General features: G+C 40.6%; 1 protein-coding gene across 1 annotated transcript; it reads right to left on the bottom strand.

The window, feature by feature from the left end:
• Positions 1 to 3,505: 3,505 nt before the first annotated feature.
• On the bottom strand, positions 3,506 to 21,639 carry LOC125881853 (hexokinase HKDC1-like). Its single transcript, XM_049565254.1, has 21 exons — positions 21,378 to 21,639; positions 19,926 to 20,088; positions 19,669 to 19,826; positions 19,356 to 19,478; positions 19,164 to 19,259; positions 18,862 to 18,961; positions 14,093 to 14,276; positions 13,821 to 13,976; positions 13,507 to 13,740; positions 13,170 to 13,311; positions 10,447 to 10,603; positions 10,165 to 10,313; positions 9,817 to 9,936; positions 9,535 to 9,630; positions 9,144 to 9,243; positions 6,811 to 6,920; positions 6,557 to 6,720; positions 6,214 to 6,369; positions 5,933 to 6,020; positions 4,929 to 5,074; positions 3,506 to 4,760 (listed from the first exon to the last, which is right to left on the bottom strand). Exons 1-21 carry the CDS (start codon positions 21,438 to 21,440, stop codon positions 4,625 to 4,627), a joined length of 2,841 nt encoding a protein of 946 aa, XP_049421211.1. The 5' UTR covers positions 21,441 to 21,639; the 3' UTR covers positions 3,506 to 4,624.
• Positions 21,640 to 23,509: the final 1,870 nt, after the last annotated feature.

Here is a 23,509-nt window from a genome sequence, read left to right as displayed (position 1 = left end):
AGAAAGTTTTCACGTTAAAACTCTTCTTCCATCCTAACAATTCAAATGAAGTATTTTGGTCATTTGAGGACACAGAATCTGCTCTTAATCCTGTAATTGGTGCAGTTTTCCTACAGTGAAGGTCATTTCTCTCAGCCAAAGCATTAAATAAGTTAATCCTAGTGTTTGTCTACAAACCATTTGTATGTTGCTTTATTTATCCATCAACATGCCATGTCAATCTGACACTCACACACAACTCCCTGACCAACACCTGATTGTTTTCCTCTGATGTGTCCAAAATGCTGAAAAAGCTTTTAGGAACAGCAGGAGATTTTTAAGATTTTAAGTTTAACCTTGGAGAATGTCAGAGCAAAAAGAAGATGTGGAGATCAAAATGTCTGCTGCTGAGAGAAAGTCTGCTCCATCGGCTGTTCTTTAATCGGTCTTAATTAAAGAGCGATAACAATTAGCCACCTGGTAGCATGTCTCTCACTGTGAAGATCACCAGCAAGCAGCTAAATTTATGCTACGGCTCAATAAGCTTTCATTAGTCACCTTGCTCCAGCTACAGGTTGTGACATATGGCAGTAAGTTAACCAATAGCACAACCCAGTACTAAACGTTAGCTGCTAACAGGTGTGTCTCTGCAGCGTGATGTTAAATGACAACACACAGTATTTTTAAGCTCGAGAGTTCACGTTTATGAACATGTTTGTGCTTCGTCTCCTTCATATTTCTCATCTTTTTTCTACAGACGCATTATAGATAATCCCAATCTAAGCAGTGTTAGCTCCAATAGATTATTATGCTATGTCAATAATTAAATTACCTTCATTGATAACGTTTTCCCCTGATCAAGCGAAGCCGGCATCCGACAGTTGTCACCACAATGTTGTTTCAGGACATTGTGTTCTCTCATTTTTCCACGATCCACTCCATATAGAGGTTCAAATCTTTGATTCATTATATCTCTGGAGACAATAAGGGACTGTCAAATAAAAATTAAAGCCTGTGCTCCCTGAGAACTACTGCTTGATAATTAAACAGAACAGTCCTTTCAGAGGAGGGCCAGAGCTCGTCTCGCTGTAGGTCCTGAAGAACCAGCGTCTCAGCTCTGCCAAGTCTACTGGTGACCATTTCTGTGTTTGTGTGTGCATGTGTGTGTGTCAAAGGTCTGATTGTTGGTTTACAGAGAAGACAAAGAAACATACTCACAGAGCTGTGAACACACACACACACAAACACAAAGAAAATGGATGTATAAGACTCACACACCTTGCTCCCTGAGGAATGCTCGTTCAGGAAGACTCTGGAAGATGTGAGGGGCATTTGAGGTTATTCAAACTCAGATAAAAGCTAAAATTAAAAAAAGGGATGTACAGTGATTGTGTATGAAGTTTATAACAGAGTGGAGGGAGTTTGTTTAGAGACATTAAAGGAAACTGAGGACGAGAACAGGAGTGACAGAACGTGCCAGCTTCTGTTTCAGTCATTTCACTGTGCTGTGCTGCACGAGCTGCAGATTCAGCAGCCCAGCTGTGTTTGCTGCATTGAAGCTGCAGAGTCAGTGCATGTGTGGTTTAACTGTGAAGCTACTAGGTCACTACTAGGACAGTGAGGGATTACTGTGCAGTGTGTGTGTGTGTTGTGGCCCACGGCGGGTAGCATTCTAACATGTTAATCCCTGACAGATTAGCTAGTGTTTCACTTCTGTTAGCACGCAGCCTTTCCAGATACATTTCCTTCCTCCTTCCTTTAACCCTTCCTAATTTGTTTCCTCACTTCACTCTTTTTCTTGATGTTTTGCTTTGCATTATTTTCTGTATTCCCTGCACTCTGCTGTTTTCTCCTTCATCTTCAATACATCATCTAATCAGTCACGACTGGATTAGCATAAGTACGCTGATCATTGCACTGCTCATTGTGTTGGACTGTATCCAGTATTGTCAAGTCAATAGTAAGAGATTATAATGCAACTTGTAAATACAAATACTAACTGTATTTTCTGCCGAGAATGAGAATGATTGAAATTTAATCCGTGATACTAAAAAAAGCCAATTCACTTGTTGCATCAAAACCCCCTCAGCAGAGTTTTTCATGTTTCTGTTTGTACTGTTACTTCAGCATTACTACACAGTGGGACCAGATAAAGACACTGGCAAATGGGCAAGGATCCAGCAAGACAGATAAAGCAGACAGACAGAGTGGCCAAAATGGCACAGATGCACAGGCAGACAGACAGACAGACAGAGCGTCCTCTCTGCCAGCTGATCCCAAAGCTCTGCTCACACACCCCAGGGCTTCAGGACAGACACCAAACAACCTCGCCCAACCACATCAAAAAGACAACTGTGTCAAATGTTGGAATGAAACCACCAAATCACAAGTAAATTAGAATTTTATTTGAACCTCAGCAGAGAATAAACGGCGGCAGACCAGCGTGACCGATATAAAATTAAGGAAAATGATGTACAGACTGAGTGGACACAGGAAGAGGCTGTGTTCACATTGTCATCAAAGGGAGAGAGAGAGTTAAGCGACCACAAGGACAGAGAGTCGGTCCAGAACGACTGAACAGAGCGCCGGTTGTTGTTATTGTTGGGAAATGTGGTCAGCGGCATTCCAATCCTCCTCCTGCCTTTTATCAATACTGAGATACTGCTGACTAACACACACACACACACACACACACACACACACACACACACACACAACCTTTCATACTGATGTTTTATCTTCTTTCTTTCAGTAATAGCTGCAGGAAAGAGGATAATTCAGACACTAAATGAATTGTTTACATTTGAATAGTTTTAGCCCCAAAAGATGAGGAAATTAAGTGATTCAAACTTCCATTAATCGATGTCCTCAGAGTGGAGAGAATAGTGCTGTAACTTTTTTGCCTGAAATAATCTTCAATTTTGAATTTGTTCTCCTGTCCAGAAAAGCATCCGTGACCCTGGATCATGACTGAACACAAACACGCCATCCCTTCGTCTTTCTTTTATACAACACACGATATTTTAAAAGGTCCAGTGTGTAGGATTTAGAGGCATCTATTGATAGAAATGGTATGTAATATTCATAACTATATTTTCATTCATTAATAATCACCGAACCTACAAAATGTTATGTTTTCATTACCTTAGAATGAGGCATTTATATGGCCATATGAAGAGGGTCCTCTCTCATGGACTCTGCCATGATATTTTACAGTAGCCCAGCATAGACAAATCAAACACAGGCTCTAAATAGGGCCATTCGCATTTTCACATTGGCCACTGTAGTTCTCCTACACCAGGGGTGTCCAAACTTTTTTGAATGGGGGCCAGCTGCTTGTTGCATCAATTGGGTTATTTTTTAAAAAAAAAAGGAAATCACAAACAAACCAGATAAAGACAACTGTTTCATCTTTCAGTGAAAATGTATTCTTGTCTCCTCTGCTGCTGCTGAAAGTGACAGCCCTCACTGTTAACTTTATGCTTATTTGCTGTGGCTATGACACGTATGCTGTCAGATAACCGTTCTGTTTGCCTGTTTACTGTCTAAGACAACACATTAGTTCTGCCTGCGTACCTACTTGATGCATGTCTATAAACTGTATGATAGTCCTGCCATTGTGAAGTGAAGGGAAAAAATGCAAGTGATATTGTGTGGTGGGCCATATATAGTATATTTAAAGATGGTCCACAGGCCAGACTTTGGACATGCCTGTCCTACACATTTGGCTTAGGGAGAAGTTTGAGTTGTGCAACCTCACCACTAGAGGCCACTAACTCCGACACATGGACCTTTAATAGCTTGACACTGAATATACAACACAATAATTTATAGTGTGTATGAATCATCTGGTTCAAAGAACTGAATTGATACAAATTACTGCAGTGCAAAAGTTTATTAGAAACACTTCAAACACAGTAGATTTAATGTGTGTGTGTGTGTGTGTGTGTGTGTGTGTGTGTGTGTGTGTGTGTGTGAGCAGAAGTGAAGAGACTGTTCAGTTCTTGAGAGAATCACACCACGTGTACAGATCACACTTTGACAGCTGAATCTTATTATCAGTCTTGTATGATAACTTCACTTTTTGTTTGGTCTCACATACATGCCGACCATGAGGAGTTTGCAGGGTGTGATTTTTGATATCAGCGTTCTTTCTTTTCCTAAACTAAGCACTCAGCTGTGTTATCAAAGGCAGAGTCTAATCAGTGCATGGCTAATACTGGCATGTGACTGTGCAGCTGTAGGTGTGACACTTCCCACATCTAATCTGGTAATGATTGGGAAATCAAAGGCTTTCAGTTTTTGCATTGGCAAGCTTTGTTGTAAACATTTGGTAGTTTGAATCAAGTTCATTAAATATTTTTAGGGACCAGAAATTAATTGCGGTCTGCACAGTGCAGCACAAATGGCTGTATTCATGGGTGGGAAGCCTGTCAGTGAAAAACCTCTGCGTGTTTTATGCCCTTCAGGCGAGGCTTCGCTGTCAGGTGAGAGAAGCTGTTGGTGAATCCATGTGACACATGACACTCAGCAGCTCTCTCACATCAGATGACAATGGCAGCAACAGGTGCAGCAGTGCTGACAACATTTCAAATAATGAGAAAAGTGAAAAAAGGACTTAAAAATATTTTTCAGTCAGGTGAATTTACATCTCTGGCTTCTGTTTGGCCACAGCTGTGATGAGGGCGGCACCCTTCCCGCTGCCTTCCTCTGATGGCAGGAAGGTGATGTTACACTGTGGGGCCATAACTCTGGCAGTTTCTTGGAGGACTATAGAGAAACTAGAAACAGCAGAAGAAGAACAAATAATTTAGTTTTTATTAAGTAATTTGAAGAAGCTAAATAAAGAGAAACAAGTAACATCAAAACTTGTGATTGGACTGATTCCTTTTAAAGTATAGTTTTGTGTCCGTAGCATACACCGACTACAACAAATAAAAAAAACTCACTGTGGATGTAGTTTGTAAAGTGCACCGTCCACCCCGACAGTGATGTCCAGATGATCCAGTCCTCGGTTCTCCCTGATCTTTTCGACCACGGCTGCCATTCCTGCCCCACACATTTGAGCTGCACGACGTGACACTGCTCCACATACCTGCGTAACAATGAAAACCATTATCATTATTACAACACATAACAGACTGTTGGTGCCACAGTTTGCAGAACCAGACAAAATCATATCACCCCTCATTCAGTGGAAAGAAATCTTACTGACTCCCAAAGTGAGGTTGCAACAGAGAACATGCTTTTCTGGGCAAGTGTGTCAAAACGTCAACTCTTAACCTCTCTGTGGTATTTGAGACAAGAAACAGGACACAGGGTTGCAGAATTTTGATATTTACATCTAAATACTTTCAACTGGTTGACAAAGTTCAAAAGTTTAATATCAGTGGTTCCTGCACGCTGGCTCAACAAGGAAATGAGAAAACTCAAATGAAACAGAGTGATGTTAACGAATTACTCCTGTGTTTTTCTTGCACTGACTGAAGTATCTGCGAGTAAGGTAATGGATTTAGACTTCAGTCCTGTGGGATGCAGTGCTGTATTCAGAATCGCATACTCACTTCATACTTAAAATCACCATTGCGTTAGTGAGTTTGTAGGGGCATGTTGTGCAGCCTTCAAACAAAATGTGCCTGCAGCTATACATGTCTCAGACATCCTGGTATTTCTGGCAAACTGCATTTGACACACTGACATACTAAATCTTTATCTGACATATCAAACAGTATTGTAGTATGGAGGCTGCTAAAGTAGTAAAATAGACTATAATCATTGTTAATGATATTAAAAGGACTTGCTTAAAACACCTGTGTTGGTCCTGCACAAACATTAGTTACAGTATAACAAAGATTGTGTCCTTAAATTTGTTTTTCTCTGACTGAGACGGCGCTGAAACAGCTGTTTGTCTACAAACATGACACAGTGCTGCTCATTATTTTCTGTCTTCTACCTCTTTGACGATGATGCTGTCGTCACAGTTGCTGTCGAGCCCCAGCTGTTGGAGAATAGCTCTGACCTGCAGTAGAGCCAGGCGGTCACTAGGGGGAGACAACACAGTTTAGACACATTACACTAAGATAGAGCCACACATTTACACTCACTCACACCCAGGTGGCATCATTGAATAAGGGACCATCTGAAAAAGACATGCATGCATTTTCACACGCAGTCTCACTTACAAACACACACATACAGTCTATACTCTTCCCATTCACACACAGTTTCTCCTACCTCTCTATTTGTGACAGGTATTTGGTTTCAAATATTCCAGGTGTTTTTAAAGCTTCAGTGACGTGTCCTCTGAACAGCAAACCTCCACTGGTTAAATCCAGCAATACCTGACGGACAACTTCTCCTAAATACATCCCACTGGTCAGCTTTTCAAACCTGCACACTCACAAAGACACAAATCATTTGTTAAAAAGACCATGTGACCACCTGATGGAGTCTGAACAGCTAAAAGGTTCAGAAAACACGCAGAGTCACTGGAGCATGAGACACACACTGTATTTGTATAAAAGTATACAAATAATGTGGCCACTTGTGCACAAACTTTACAAAAAGTGTTTCTCACCGTTGTTTTCCAGGGTTGACTGAGTTTTTGTCGACCTCAATGTCATAAGGTGTGATGATGTCATCCAGAGAGCCATCATCACCCAAACCTCCCCACTCTGTGTTTACACACATCTTTGATATCTCAGCATCCCCCTCCTCTCCCTCTCTCTCCGTCCCATCCTCCTGCAGGGAGCAGAAGCTAATGAGTTTGTTTTGACAACACCACAGCTCAATGAAGGACTAAACAGTGTGAGCCTTTTATAAATTTTATACCCAATCTTCTCCTTCAGGGGTCCCCTCTTCTCTGTCCAGTCTTCCTTTCTTTTGTTCTGTCTTCTCAATGTTCTTCAGTTCCTCCATGTAACACACATTAGTGCCAGTTCCTGTGAAACACAGTCACATAGTCTGTCTTGTATTAAATATAAGAACTACAATAAGGAAAGCATTCGTACTGCTGGTCAAACTCATTATGGTTAGAGAGAATCCAGTGTGCTTAGCAACACACACATGCATTACTGTTACAGTACTCGGGATGACCCTGATTGGTGAGTGCTTTTTTACCTCACGTTATAACACAAACCATCATAACTACGTACTGACAACAACCCTTAACACAATTCCAGCCTTTTTTTGAATACAGAGACAGGGGTCTATGTTGGGTCCCCTTCTATTCACCATATACATGCTATCTCTCGGACAAATCATGGGTAAAAACATAACTTTAACTTTCACTGTTACGCGAATGACACTCAATTATATGTCCCGTTAAAGCCTGGTTCCTCTGATGCTGTCTGTTTTATGTCTTGTCTGGCCGAAATCAAATCCTGGATGTCCAAAAATTTTCTGCAGTTGAATGACTCTAAATCAGAAGTAATCATCATCACCCCCTCTGGCCCCAGCACTAGCACCATCACCAATCTCACCTCTAGTCTGGGTACACTGTCTAATAATGTCCAAGCAGAGGCCCGCAACCTGGGTGTCATTTTTGACTGTGAACTGTCTTTTGATGTGCAGGTGACCAGAGTACTTCAGTCCTGCTTTGCCCAACTGAGACAGCTAACCAAAATCAGGTCATTCCTCTCCCCTGCAGATTTAGAAAAGGTCATCCATGCTTTTTTCTCTTCCAGACTCGACTATTGTAATGCACTTTATTCTGGCATCAGCAAATGAAACATTAAAAAACTGCAGTTGGTACAAAACACTGCTGCCAGGCTTTTAACAGGTACTAAGAGAAGTGACCACATAACACCAATCCTTGCTGCCCTTCACTGGTTACCTGTGAGTTTTAGAATTAATTTTAAGATTTTACTGTTTGTTTTTAAAGCCCTGAATGGTCAGGCTCCTGCCTATATCTGTGATCTACTAACCCCTTATGAGCCTGATCGCTGCTTGAGATCCTCCAGCAGGGCCCTTCTATTAGTTCCAAATTGTCGTCTTGTCACTAAAGGCGACCGGGCCTTTGCTGTTCGGGCCCCTCAGCTCTGGAACTCCCTGCCTGGAGATCTCAGGCAGGCTAACTCAATCTTCTTTTAAATCTCTTCTTCGGACTCACTTTTATAGTATGGCTTTTTCTTAACCGATGGTAATTATTGTAACTGTTTTTAAATTATTTGATGTTTTATTGTTTTTATGCACTAATTGTTCTATTGTGTATTAATTGTTTTCATTGTTAAGCACTTTGTAACTCCGTTTTGAAAGGTACTATACAAATAGTTATTATTATTATTACTTAAGTAAACCAAAGTTAGTAATCAGTCAGACATCTGCAGCTCCTCCAGAATGTTGCAGCCAGAGACCATTGAGCGCCTTATATGCAAACATCAGAATTTTAAAATCAATCCTGCAGCTAACAGGCAGCCAATGTAGTGAGGCAAGAATGGGGGTGATGTGTTCCCTCTTCTTTGACCTTGTCAAACCTCTGGCTGTTTCATTCTGGACAAGTTGAAGACGGGATAGGGAGGACTGATTGATACCAAAGTATACTGTAGTGAGTTACAGTAGTCAGGGTGGGAGGATATGAAGGCATGGATGACTTTCTACAGGTCAGAAATACAGAGAAATGATCTGAGTGTGGATATGGTGCAGAGCTGCATGAAACTTACTTTAACTACCTGATTGATTTGTTTCTCAAATTTTAATGCCGTGTCGAAGATGATAAGATTTTTTGCATGAGATTTGACAGCAGGAGCTAACAGGCTCACTGGCTTCCTGTGGGTCAAAGGAGGATTTTAAAATGCTTTTATTTGTCTGTAAAGCACTGAGTGGCCTCAGGTCTAAATACATTTCTAGATTTACTTGTACAATATGAAGCATCCATTAGGTCATCTGGAACCAGTTTACTCAGCGTTCCCAGGATCAAAACCAAGCATGGTGAAGCAGCTTTTAGTTTCTATGCTCCCCAACTGTAATACAAGCTCCCCAGCCTGCTAAAAACTGTTAACTCATTTTAATCAGGGCTTAAACATTATTGTTCAGTGCATCTTTCCATTTTACTAACCCCTGTAAAGCATTTTAAATTTCCTTGTGTCTAAATGGTGCTATATAAATAAATGTACCTTGCCTTACTGACAACTACTCAGAATGTCATCACTTTGAAGGTCACATACCAGCAATCAGTCCGATTTCACACTGAGGGTCTTCATAGGCACAGCTCATCATGGTCCCCACTGTGTCATTGACCACTGCTACTATGTCCAGGTCAAACTCCTGCAGGTACAAGCATGCAGTACATACAAGAACAAACATTTAGCACATGACTCAACATCCAAGAAAATGCAAGGCAATTTACCCTACAGAAGAATGACGATGACTTCATTTGTCATCATAATTTACATTCAATTTGTGGTGAAACAGTTTTGTGCATCTTACAGGTTCTTTACTTCCACATGCACTTAAACAAATATGTATAAATAGGAAAGCATGCAGGATTATTCTTTCACCTTATCTGACAAATCCCAGGTAATCCATACTGAATCTTTTCTGTTGTATTTTACTCACGTTGCGCCTCTTTATGGCTTCCCTCAGCATGCTGACAACATCCTGTCCTTCACAGTCTGTGGCCTTGAAGCCTTTGGTCCAGCTCACCAGTGTGCCCTACAGGAGAGTTACAAAGGTTGAAAAAGATTATAAAATCAGTGTCTGTTTACTTGTGTATTTTTTACTGTATGTTTCTCTGAAAAGCTATTAATTTGAGCATTGATTGATCATTGGTCGTTATTCCTACGAGAAAGTTTTCTATGGTTGCAAAAAAAACTAAACTAACATAGTGTCCACACTCACCGTGTCGAGAGCTGACTGCTCGCAGGGGAAAGAGAAGGTGAAGCCTGCAGGAAGATGAGCGTTCTTCATCCCCATGTAGTCCAGGAAGTCACTAACACACTGCGCTAAATGATCAAACAGCTAGAGACAGAGAGACAGAGAAGGAAAGGTTTTTACTGAAAGATGACCAAGTATGTACTGTTCATGTAATGCTGTCAGGTCAAATTCATTTTCCACAAATGTTCTTCTTAGCTCAGTAATTCAAATGCTGATTAAATCATTATCAATATTTTACAAAGGCAAGCCATGGTTTAATTTCTGCACAGCTTTCTGTGCATATTATTTGAAACCCACATCACAATGTCCTACCTCTTCCCCAGTTCCCTGCATTATCTCCAGTGGTATGGTGTAGATCTTGTGGTAAAGCTGTGTGTTCGGCTGCTGACCTTTTGTCAAGTTCACCAGCAATGCTCTGAAGTTTGTCCCTCCTAGATCCAGGGCAAGGTACTTCCCATGCTCTGGAAAAACACACATATAGTAACTTATTGATTATCTGTTTTAAAAGGATTCTGTTCAGTATATTCGATTAGAAAACAACAATTTTGGAAGGCCTTTTAATTGTTCACTTTGATTTTCATTTAAGTTTCTGACCTGTGCCGTCAGGTGTACGGTACACAAAAGAAGGCAGCATCTTGATAGCAGAGGGGCCTTTACTCTTCAGCCCTGCTTCCAGCCCCGCCCTCATCCTGCTCTTCACCAACTGGAGCTGCTCTGGGGTCAGTTTGAAGGGAGACAGCGTCTCATCCACCTGCGATACATGTCGGAGATACTGTATAATATCAGACATCAGGGCTGTGCAGAAACCTTTAGAGGGGCAGGTGCTAAAAGTTAAAAGGGGCACATGGACCAGTATTTTAAAAAAGCAAACCACACTAACATAATTTATAGCATAACCTATTGAATTATTACAATCCATATTTCCACAGAATGCAACTTGGCATCCTACAACAAACTGCACCTGGTGAAATCAGAAGGGCACTATGATACATAAATATCCTCCTGAGACCCTGTGTCCTCATATGGAGACATCACATTTTAGGTTTACTTGACCTTATACCATCTAGTGGTAGTAAGACCACAATACACTAATCCATGTAAAAACAAGATGGCAGCTAACTTTGCCACGTCAGTATACAACCGATCCTGACACAAAAGTGGACAAGGTCCAAAACCTGATCACATTTTATGGTTGAAAGTTGTTTATTTATGATTAATAATGTTTGTAGTTTGATATGGCAACAAATTGTAGCAACAGTAACAAGCTAAGACACTGTTAATTAGGAAGTCCTTGTTTGAAGACATTGGGACTTTATTATCATGTTGTTTGAGGACTCTAGGACTTTATTGTCGTCTCATTTGAGGACATCAAGACTTAATTGTTGTTTCGTTTGAGGATGGTGGGACGTTTTATAATCTCATTTGAGGACATCAGGTCTTAACTGTTGTCTTGTTTGAGAACATCAGGACTTAACTGTTGTCTTGTTTGAGGACATCAGAACTTAATTGTTGTCTCCTTTGAGGACATCAGGACTTAACTGTTGTCTCGTTTGAGAACATCAGGACTAACTGTTGTCTCGTTTGAGGACATCAGAACTTAATTGTTGTCTCATTTGAGGACATCAGGACTTAACTGTTGTCTCGTTTGAGGACATCAGAACTTAAAATTGTTGTCTCGTTTGAGAACATCAGGACTTAAAATTGTTGTTTCGTTTGAGGATGGTGGGACATTTTATAATCTCATTTGAGGACATCAGGATTTAACTGTTGTCTTGTTTGAGGATGGTGGGACGTTTTATAATCTCATTTGAGGACTCTAGGACTTTATTATCGTCTCATTTGAGGACATCAGGACTTAATTGTTGTCTCATATGAGGATGGTTGGACATTTTATAATCTCATTTGAGGACATCAGAGCTTACAATTGTGTCTCGTTTGAGGACATCAGGACTTGTTGTCTTGACTGAGGATGGTGGGACTTAATTGTTGTCTCGATTGAGGATGGTGGGACTTAATTGTTGGCTCATATGAGGATGGTTGGACATTTTATAATCTCATTTGAGGACATCAGAGCTTACAATTGTGTCTCGTTTGAGGACATCAGGACTTAATTGTTGCCTTGTTTGAGGATGGTGGGACATTTTATAATCTCATTTGAGGACTCTAGGACTTTATTGTTGTCTCATTTGAGGACATTGGGACTTAATTGTTGTCTCGTTTGAGGATGGTGGGACGTTCTATAATCTCATTTGAGGACTCTAGGACTTTATTGTCGTCTCATTTGAGGACATTGGGACTTTATTATCATTGACAGTGTTTAGTTTTTTTACTTATTGGGTCCTATTAATTAATTGATATAAGAGAAATTAAAAATACAAACAGGACGAAAGTTTGGATCTCAGGATGGTATGAGGAAATTCTAAGTGTGTCGAAATGTAATTTGAGCTGATTTTCCATGAAGATTTCTCCAAAACTGTGCAGTTCAATCACAATTTCTCATGGACATAGTCGAGGTCATCCTGAACAGGAATCCTTTGAAAATTTCATATAACCTATTGGAGATTTTTACAATGAAATTTCTAATGTTAAGAAACTACAACTGTGTTAGAATGTAATCTGAGGGCACTTTCCCTTTATATTCCTCAGAACCTGCACGGTGAAATCACATGAACCTTTGCATGGTCATGGTCATGCACAGCAGGAAGCCATTGGAAATTTCAGCTAACGTATGAAGGAAAGGTTTTAATGACGGGTCAAAGATGATTATTCGGAGATATTTTAACTTTTGAGGTCTCTCTTTGTATAAAAACAGTACAGTAGAATGACTCTGAGTTTTACGATAACTGGATTTTACGTAATATGCAGTATAAAGTCTTTGGACCTTGGACATCAAGTAACAGAGGGGCAGGATGGGGGCACGTACCTGACAGATACAATAGCTGATGAGGTTAGAATTAGGGGTGTAAGAAATAATGATACAATAGAGTACTGAGACAAAGTGTTTTGTAATACTGTATCGATATGCAAAAACATTGTACTGATGTTTCATTAATAGTTTACATACAAAGATTTGTGACAGTGGTTCATTTTGTGTTGTGTTTAAACTCCCCTACTGCTAGATCTGACAGTGTTGTAACCTATCTGCAGCCATCTGACTCTTACACTCATAACATATTGCTAGCGCAGTATATATATCAATATATTTAATCATAACTCCTGTATTGTAAGGTATCAGCAGAGTATTGCCAATACGCTGCCCTAGATAAAAACATAAACTACATTCAGTATACAGAAACACACACAAACAACATCCTAACCTGTCGCCTTCGTGATGCCAGTCGTTGGGCGACTGCTGTTACCAGGGCAGCTCCTTTGCTGCTGCCATTGTCTGAGAGCACAAATCTGACTTGACAATCAGGAAGCAGCCGCCGCACTACTTTATGGAGACGTTTAGCATACCTGAAATGGAAAGAGGGGAATCTGTAGCAGCTGCAACAACATGTGATTTACATACAAATGTGTTTTTACAGGTTACAATATTAATTCAAGGTTCCTGCTATTAGCATGTGAATAGTCAGGAGGATAATTCAAGATATCTCCAAATGAAAAAGGTCTATTGATGATTTTTGTTGAATATTTGTTATAATAACCTACTGTGGATGTGTCTTGTATACAGTTCCATCCACACCTACAGTGATCCTGAATTTCCTCAACTTCCGGTTTTGCTTAATTCGAGTCAAGATGGCAGCCAGTCCTGCAGCTACCAGATTTGAGGACCTGAAGGACACTATGGTGCTGATATGTTGAACAGCAGCACAGTCGTCAGACGATGGGTTCAAATCGAGATCTGTGAGGATGTTTATAGTGTTCTTCAGACCAGTTTTGTACCTGTAATAGAAAGATGTGGATGGTATCACTTGTTTTTACAGAGAGGGAGTGTGACACAGACAGAGAGACAGATAACTTACTCCTCCATGGCCGCTACATGTGCAGTGGTTATTGTCCCTTTAGTCTTTAGGGCCTCAGACAAATGTCCATCAAACAACAGCCCGAGTTTAGCCATCTTTAATACAACCAGCCTCATGAGCTCACCCAGGTACATCCCACTGACCATCTTCTCCATGCTACAGTGAGGAGAAAAAAGAAACAGATGGGGTTCACGCCACAGTTGATATTGTGTCATACATGCTGTGCTGTACCATATCAATCTCATGAGGAAAGACAAAGCTGCTCTCCTCACATTTGTTTTCCAGGGTTGTTGGAGGCTGCGTCCACTTCCCTGTCAAACTCAGTGATGTAATCGTTGAGAGCCCCATCATCTCCGAAGCCTCCCCACTCAGTGTTCACACACATCCTACCCTCATCTCCCTCCACCAAGTCAACATGACGCATTTCCTCCATGTAACACGCATTGGTGCCAGTGCCTAAACACATAAACATACAGGATATCCATGCATTCATTTTTATACTATTGAAAGAAACTTGCTTCCTTTTGTTATCTTTAAATAATCACAACGTGTTGTGCCTAAACTAACATTAAACAAGTGACTATTATTCTAGATTTTGTATTTGCCTCAGAGTCTAGTCCGAATACTTCAAACACAGAAAACAGAATACAGTTTCCTCACACACATGCATTAACATAGTGAACCACTAGAGGGAGCAACATTTTAACCAAATAAATGAATGAAGGAATGACTATTATTTATATAGAACCTTTAATGCACAAAATGCAGCATGCAGAGCTTTACAATTTAGACAGCAGCGACAAACAGCAAAGAAGTAACACCATGCAATTATACAACACTCATTCAAGGGGAAAAGAGAAGAGTAAATAAATGCATCAATCAATAATTAATCAAGTAAAGTAAATACATATATACAAACACGTTAAGAATATTAAAACAGATAGCTGCGAGTTATAGGCTATGTTAAAGAGATATTTTTTGAGTTGTCATTTTAAACTGTCCACTCAGCCAGCAAGTCTAATATTCTAAGGCAGGGTATTCCATATTTTTGGGGTGTAGTTGCTAAAAGAAGCATCCCCAAAGGTTTTTGTAATGACATTAGGAACAGATAAAAGGGCAGCTGCAGAGGATCTCAGGTTTTATGGAGGGACATGAGGTGCACAACAACTATTTGTATTTGATTTTTTTCATCATAGCATGTCAAAATATGTTAATTTCAAACTAAAAATAAATTTGAACTTTAATGACATTTAGCAAGGTTTCAGTTCAACTATATTCAGAGTTTTAAGAATGCTGTTTTGTTGGGCTGCATTTATTGTCAGGGGTTTCATTTTTGCAGAGTACCGTACATGAACAGAGGCATACCTGTAGAAGACAGAACTGACACAAAGTATACAGAGAAGTTTGCAACTGCAGTTGTCTGCTGCCTCGAACAGCTACAGAAAACTGTATAACTCTGATATCTTGTTGCCAAATATATCAATATATTGATACATATCAAATCTGAATATTTGTGACGGTTTAATCCTCATAATTATATCGTATCTATATTTCCCACGCAGTGTCTGTTAGTAGGAAAACTCAATTGTCACTGTACAATACGCCGTGACTCTGAAAAATAGATGAGGAGCATATTTTCATAGCTTCTGGGGCGCTTCTGAGATGTTTCTAAAAATGCTTTGAGCTGCATCTGCTGGAATTACAAAAACTGTAAGTGGTCATGATCAGCCAAGGGTGCTGCTCGGATGCCCGGCAAGATCTGCACTCTACCGAGTGTATTTTGAAGTTATCGTTATTATCAGAGTAGATGTGGCATTTGGAAATGATATGAAAGGTTTGCTGCCAAATAGACAACAAATAGAGGCACTCTCTCACACTTACACAGCCCATGGGTATGCACAGATAAACGCTCCAAAAGTAACAACAGTAGTATTAGTAATAGAGGCTGTAGTATGATAGATGGAAAACTGTGAAAAATAAAATGGAGATTCTGCTGCTGTCATGTCTGAGAAACGCACACACCAACATGTCTGTGAGTGGCCATTGCTATGATAATTAATGAGGGACACCTGGACCAGTGGAGGGGGAGGGGCAGACAGCAGTTCAGAGCAGGCACCTGATTTAATGGAGTTGAAACCTCTCAAACACCTCCTTTTCAACATATGGATACCACCAGGGAGAGGAAATGATCTTTGTGTAGATGTCTTTTTAATGTTTGTGGTGTCAAACATGTGATCTTGGCCACAGGTTAGAAATCTGGTGCCCCCCAGCTCTTTTCAAGGAATTTCTCCTCTCAGATTACATAGGAGTGAATGTGAAAAAAATGGTCTCTCCCTTTGCTTGGAGGCTCACTGAGCCAAATATGTCACTGTGTGTGATTCCATAGTAACATTTCTGCGACCAGCACAAATTTTCCTACGTTTTGATGTATAAATTGTTTATGTAGAATGGAAACTCTGGGCATGACAGCGAATTAAGAGAATTTTTTTAAAGAAGATTTCAGAGAAAATGTGTGTGTGTGTGTGTGTGTGTGTGTGTGTGTGTGTGTGTGTGTGTGTGTGTGAGAGAGAGACTTTGTATAATAAAGTTTTGTAAAAAAAAAAAAAAAAAAAAAAAAAAATCTATGATGGAACAGAGCATCTGTGACATCACAACACAGTTCCACCAGAGTTTGTAAGCAGGACTTAAATTCAAAGAATTTCAGGCAGCAGTACTGCTGGAATATCATTTTGCTTGAACTCAAGGCAGTGTTTTAGTTATTTTTAACAAACATGAGCCAAACAAAGAAGTCAGCTGAGGCACTCGAGGCAGAGTATTTCTGCATAAGTAAAAGCTTTGACTTAGCCATCGAAAATGCAAAGAAACTATCCAGTGAGTCTTTAGTCAAAACTTTAACTGGAAAAAACTTTGAACATGTAGTGGGGAAAGTGAAGGTTCAGAGACAGAGGTCATACAACCTGCATGATGATCTGGAATCTTTGCATGATGCATATGACAGCATCAACAGTACCGTGGCAGCGATGATTAATGAATTTCCTCTGTTTGATAGAGAGGGTAACCAGTGAGTAACTGCCCTCCCGGCCCAGAAAGAAGAGTGCCGATATTATTTAAAAAATGAGGACATCATTAGGGAAGATGATGGTTCTGGGCAGCAGGAAAAGCCCAAAAAAAAAAAGCGCAAAGGCTGGAAGAAATTTATTTATAACATCAAGCCCTAGCACTGGGAAATAAAGTGTAGGATAAAATGATTCCTCTGCTTTTTACCCATTCAAATATGGATGGGTAAAAAGTAGAGGATAAAACTCTCTGCTGTGTGAGGTTTTCTCTGGGTGCTCCAGTTTCCCCACACTTCAAAAAAAAAAAAAGCCCAGCCGTCAGACGCTTACCAACAGCTGCCAAAGCTCTGCCTCCATATTTGGCCCCGGTATCCCTGTCATAAGTTCTGCTGGAATATCATTTTGCTTAAACTCAAGGCAGCGTTTTAGTTATTTTTAACAAACATGAGCCAAAGAAGTCAGCTGAGGCACTCCAGGCAGAGTATTTATACGTATACGTATAAGTATTTTATACTTAAGAGAAGGCTTTCACTTAGCCAACGAAAATGCAAAGAAACTATCCAGTGAGTCTTTAGTCAAAACTTTAACTGGAAAGGACTTTGACAATGTAGACTCCAGGTCATACGGTCTGGATCATGCTCTAGAATCTTTGTATGATGCATATGACAGCATCAACAGTACTGTGGCAGCGACTAATGAATTCCCTCTGTTTAAATAGAGGTTAACTGCCCTCCCTAAAAAATAGGGGATAAAACTCTCTGCTGTGTGAGGTTTTCTCTGGGTGCTCCAGTTTCCCCACACATAAAAAAAATAAATAAATAAATAAGTAAGCCCAGCCATCAGACGCTTACCAACAGCTGCCAAAACTCTGCCTCCATATTTGGCCCTGGTATCCCTGTCGTAAACTTTAAAGCATTGTATATAATGTAAATTTACCACCGCCAATTCCATGAAGTACATAACAGAGATGTGTACATTGTAATCATGTGCAGAGTCTAAAGTTTAGCATCTTGTGTTCTGTTAGCTGTATTGTATTGCATTACATGCACATACACCTACACAACATGGCAACTGGTTAGCTTGTCAATGTGACATCAATGTGCACTTTTTTAGCAGTGTAAATGTAATTAAGTAATTAATAAGCCTACCTTTATCGGCTGCAGCTGAAATGATGTTGATGTTTGAGGTAGATGCATATATCAACGCGTGTGCACAGTAACTCGTGGGGTGAATGCATCCACTTTGTAAAAGAATATACTAATAATTGTAATTTTTTGAAAAAGTCACTTAGTCACCTTCTACCTATGCCAATCCTCAATGACTATGTGCAGTTTCACATAGATTTACCACGTCAGTGAGTAGAAAAACGTGGAACAGACATACCCACAGACAGACAGAGTTTTCGTCATTATATAATAAGATAATAAAGCACTAATAAAAGAAGTAATTGTGTCTTGTGAGGGGATTTATTACATACATAAATAAATGGTTTGAGAACACAGTCAAAACAGTCTTGCTCTGTCCCATAGACTCCTTACTCTTAGTAAACAGTGTGACCTTTTTTGGTGGGCAGGACTTAGCTGGAGGCAAAACAATTCTCCGCAAACATTAGCTAGTGCTAGCTAGCAAGTTCTGTTGGATTGTTTGAGAAATGGAGAAAGACGGTGTGAGTGGTGCATTCAGAACCCATCAGCCTAATATTGTGTGTGCACATTTATGACTATATGCTCATTATGAGCCCTGTTGGGTTGCAGTGATTCACAGTTGCTGAAAAACCTGTTTTATTACATCATTAACTGCTGACTCCTCACTCCTCTTTACTGGCTGCAAAGTTGCGTTTCCTTGGATAGTGAAGACATGACCCACCCAACTCTTCTTCTGATTGGCTAGTACTCGTTACCTTTGTTGGTTGGGTTGATTTGGATTAGGCAAGAGATTTTAAATGAAATTACAAATTCCAGTATTATGACAACACTAGTACTCACCAACGATGAGTCCGACTTCACAGTACTGGTCATCAAAGCCGCAGGTCATCATGGTTGCTACAGTGTCATTTACCATGGCTAACACCTCTACATCCATACCCTGCAGAGTGAGTTACAGAGTGGATAATTAACATCAACTACAGTACAGTTTTATACTGGATTAAGTGTTTCTTAAGAAGTGCAGTCAACTCTAACTGATGTTAAGTGGGTATGATTGTCTCAGTGCCTTTACTGGCCTTTCTGATAAATGAAAAATAGTTTGTGGGTCATATACAGGTAAGTAGTAGCTGCTTATGTCCTACCCCAGTTCTCTCAATAGCCCCTCTGAGGGCCTGGACCACATCTTTACCCTGAAGGCCTCGAGCCTGATAGTTTTTACTCCAGTCTAGCAATAATCCCTGCAGAGAAAGAAATAAATGAAAGGACAACAGTAACATACTGTACTGCAGGTGCAGGTGATGAAAACCAAATGGAAGGATGTAGGGTGTCATTACCTGGTTTAAGGCGGACTGTTCACAGGGGAAGGAGAAAGTTAAGGCCAGAGGATGTTTCTTCTCCAAACTGATGTTCTTCTCATGCATGAAGTCCTTCAAAGACTCTGACACGTGGTCAAATAGCTGCAGACAGAACGGGAGAGAAGACAGGAGGACAGTCAAGAAGAAGGTGGAAAAGGCTGATAATGTGTCCCAACTGCTGCTCCCATCCTTATCCAAATCTCTTCCACATGCCTTCCCTTTACTACACCCTCCCCTTGTTCCTCTGCTTTTCGTTGTCCATGTTTCCCACATCTCCTCCTCTCCTCCGTACCTCTGTTCCTTTCCCATTCAGTAGCTCCTTAGGTATCGGGTAGGTCTTCTCCTCCATCTCCACTCCTCCTCTCCTGATCCCCATGCCCTCTCTCACTTTAACCTGGAGCACCTTAAACCTGGAACCTCCGAGATCCAACACCAGAAACTGTCCTTTCTCTGCAGGAGTGGTAAAGACAGGCAAAAATATATGACCTGTATCACATGTTTCTTCAGAATACATTGACCTACAGTGTGAAAACCGTTACTGCGAGTTACCTGATCCGTCCGGAGTGGAGCGGACATGTGTTGGCAGCATCTTCACTGCTGCTGCAGCGTTGCTTTCTGCTGAAAGCCCCTTCTTCATTTCAGCCTGGAAACGAGCCGAGATGTCACTTAACTGGTCGTCATGGAGGCGCATGGCGTGCAGAAACCTGTCCACCTAAAAAAATTAGAGAAACAGAGTCAGCAAACAGACACAAAGGGAAATGATGCGTACTAATTTAATCTCTGTTTTCTATCTTGACAATAAAGTCATAAACAAATAGGGGCGGCAGAACAAATGTGTCACAAGGTCAGATTCACTTTATCTTGTTTAATCAACCCTCAGATTTGGGGTCTGTATTCATAGTTGTGACAATGTGGTCCTAACAGAAAGATTTATCTGTTATTCTAAAAAATACAGGTTTCTTCCATCTTGATGGTTTACATGAGGCAAACATTTGAAATGCCATAAGATTTATTGCTGCATGCCAGATTCAGCACAACTAAAAGCTCAAAGGTCATTTTGTGGTGAAACTTAATCCAGGGAGTGTTGCTTAAATGAAGGAGACAGAGACTATGGACTTCTTTGCCTCAAGTGGCTGGGAAATAAAGGGTGTGTCATACAAAAAAAAAAAAAAATGAAAGGAATGACAAAAAAAGCATGAATCAAAAAGCCTTTCTAAGCTCAGTCCCTCCCCGTATACTGTATCACTGTGGGGTCATGTTTAAGGACAAGGTCACTCTGGCTGTGCACCTGGTTGCATGTCGTATTGTATTTGTGTCGGAGTGTGAATGTGAGCAGTGTTTCTTATGACAGCGTCAATACTTTGTCCCTGGGACAGTGTGTCACACCCATCTGCACTAAAAGAGTAGTAGTGATACAGCCAGGGGAAGATGTTAATCATTGCTCAGGAGAGACCAATGGTGACACAGTAACTAATCATCACAGTACCTTGATAATCTTATTACAGCACAGGCTACTGCCTTATCTTTTAGATTTAGTAGATAGTTGTGGGCACATCTGCAAAACCCCAGCAAGTCAGTGGATACAAATATATGTATATATTCAATCCTTTAATCATTGATTAATCCTGACAGAATTTCTCACAGCGAATAATTCAGCACTACATGAGAGCAATTAGCAAGGAATATACATTTTATTTCTTTAAAAACAAAATTACTGTCTGATAATTTTGAGGTGGACTTGCCATGATTAGCACATACAATATTTTACAATAAATATGTTAGATAAAGGAAGGCAATTAATACACTTGTTGGATTTAAAGGTAAATGTAAGCCAGTGAGTGATATATAGAGGTCAGCAGCTGTTTAGATGAATATATTACAGATATCTTTGTAAATCTCATCATACCTCATCTGTAGCAGAGCACATATTCAATGTGGCCTCTTTATAGGAACTAAAGTTTAAGCTGTGATTAGAACGTAAAACTGTGTAGTGGCTCTTACCTTCTTTGTGGGGTCCTCCTGGAGTTTGGAGAAGAAGAAGGAAACAAGGTGAACAGCAAGCATCTTGATGTATAATGTTTCTCTGCCAGTGCACGAACGATACAACTGCACACACTCCAGTGAAATGTTGTTGAAAACATTCAGTGTGTGCACATATTAAAATACATTAAGTCTGTTTCTTCCCTCCTGTACTCCTGTCTTGTTTTGGTTTCACTGACTGAGTCCACTACGCAGAGACCAAACACTACTCTGACTCAATGATTAACAACAAGCCCAACCCCTTTCTCCCATCATTTCCTCCTATTTTTTCTCTTACTGCCCAACCCTCTCTGAATATTTAGTTTCACTTAGCGTCTCTGGTGAACTGCACCTGACCTTTACTGAAATTCGGCAGAAACGTAGGATAATCAAAAATGAGTGATGAGTTACTCAGCAAAGGTCATGGAAATGGAGAAGTGACATTTTTAAAAATACTTTTGCAGTGTACATTTCTCAACTTGCCCCAATTTTTTGAGAGTGAGTATAATCTATTAATAGAATGTATGCTATCTAACACCAAAAACTATATTTTAGAAATGTCTTGTAGGCAGACAAACAATTGAAAGACTGAGATATCTGCCTCACATGCAACAGCCCGATTATGAGTCAGTACAAACCAAATGTTATACGTACCCAAAGAACATTATTTTATTTTCTAGTGGAGAACCCAAGGTTTCCAAAGATGCAAAATATATAGGGCTGAATTCTATGGAAACGTGTATAAAATAGTGCATGGGATATCTAGAATATTTCTATTTCAGTCAGGACCACTTTAGTCAAAGAAAATTTAATTTCCATTTGCAGTATTACATTTGGCAGTATGGCTCTGTTTTGGGGCCTCTGCTTTTTCTCAGGCCTACATAGAAAGCCTCTTCCACACGCCTAGTTGGAAAGCCTGAGGCAGAGAAAGTAAACCTCCTTGCCCTTCTATGCGCCTACATGGAAAGCCTGAGGCAAGGAGAGCAGCAGCAAAGACCCCCCGGAACAGAACAGAGCAGCATCAATGACAAACAGAAATGACATTGATAAGTCAGACACAGCATGAGAAGGAGCTGGGGTGGAGGTGGGTTGCAAAGTGACTTGCAGAGGAAGCAGCCACAGTAGGCAGGCCAGAGCAGTTTAAATAGGACACCCTGAATGAGATTTTGCCAACTAGTTGCATAGAAAGGAATCATGTGATCTATCAGCTGACGGTCTTCCATCAATCAGCTGCTCCATCAGTTGATTGGCTGTTTGAGATCAGCTGATGTAGCTGGGATGTGAGCTGAGCTTGACATTGGGTCCATCCCAAGTCTCTTATTTTTATAGCGCTACTGCTAGCTCCTCGCTTGAACCGGAAGTCGAGGTCCGCCATCTTCTAGGCCATCCCAAGTCTCTTATTTGTGCAGCGAGGAGCTAGCGCTAGGAGCTAGCAGCAAGCTTTAAGCAGCTACGAGCTAGGATGTGTCAAGAGCTTCCTATCCGGAAGAGTTTTTCAGCTGAACGCCATGACGTATAAATACCTGCCCTCTACATCTGGCACATTTGAACGAGATGGCAGAGAAACAGTACAAGAGTAAGTACCCGTTACATGCATTCTTTGCAATGAATCGCTGTAATTCACGTACCTACTTGAAAGAGTAATGATATTTCATGCAAGATTGTTATGCTGCAATTAGGTTTCTTAGTCACAACCCGTTGCGTTGTTTATCAGACTGTCGGTGATGTGCGGCTGCTACATGCAAAAGTGTGTGACCAGAGTCATGACGGCGGGGGGTGGGGGCTACTGTTTTGGTCAGCAAATATAATGAGACTTGGAATGTACCCATAGTAACGCCAAATGCTGGCTCCATTATGCAGCAGATCCAGCGGTGCTGCTGTCATCAGGAATGGACATCGCTTCATGTGACGCTTCAGTGGAAAGGACGTCTCATGTCTCTTAAACCGACAATGCTCGCTCATCGCTCTTAGCGCTAGCTCCTCGCATTTTTTCCTAGGCGGGAGAGCTAAACAGCTAGCAAAGTTGGCTATGTAAGATAACTAGCAGTAATTTAAGAGACTTGGGACGGACCCATAGTGTCCTGCCGGAATTAACGCTATGCTCTATTTGATGG

This window comes from Epinephelus fuscoguttatus, linkage group LG2, assembly GCF_011397635.1.
Source record: "Epinephelus fuscoguttatus linkage group LG2, E.fuscoguttatus.final_Chr_v1".
NCBI lineage: Eukaryota > Metazoa > Chordata > Actinopteri > Perciformes > Serranidae > Epinephelus > Epinephelus fuscoguttatus.
Note: the sequence above shows the minus strand (reverse complement) of the source record. Positions and strands in the feature narration are given on the sequence as shown.

Excerpts from the sequence above, each read along its gene's own strand:
- LOC125881853 (XM_049565254.1), bottom strand. The coding sequence starts at position 21,440 with ATGCTTGCTGTTCACCTTGTTTCCTTCTTCTTCTCCAAACTCCAGGAG. Across the intron at positions 14,277-18,861 it reads TGAAGTCGGACTCATCGTTG|GCACTGGCACCAATGCGTGT; the intron begins GTGAGTACTAGT and ends TTATGTGTTTAG. Across the intron at positions 6,921-9,143 it reads TGAAATCGGACTGATTGCTG|GAACTGGCACTAATGTGTGT; the intron begins GTATGTGACCTT and ends TGTGTTTCACAG.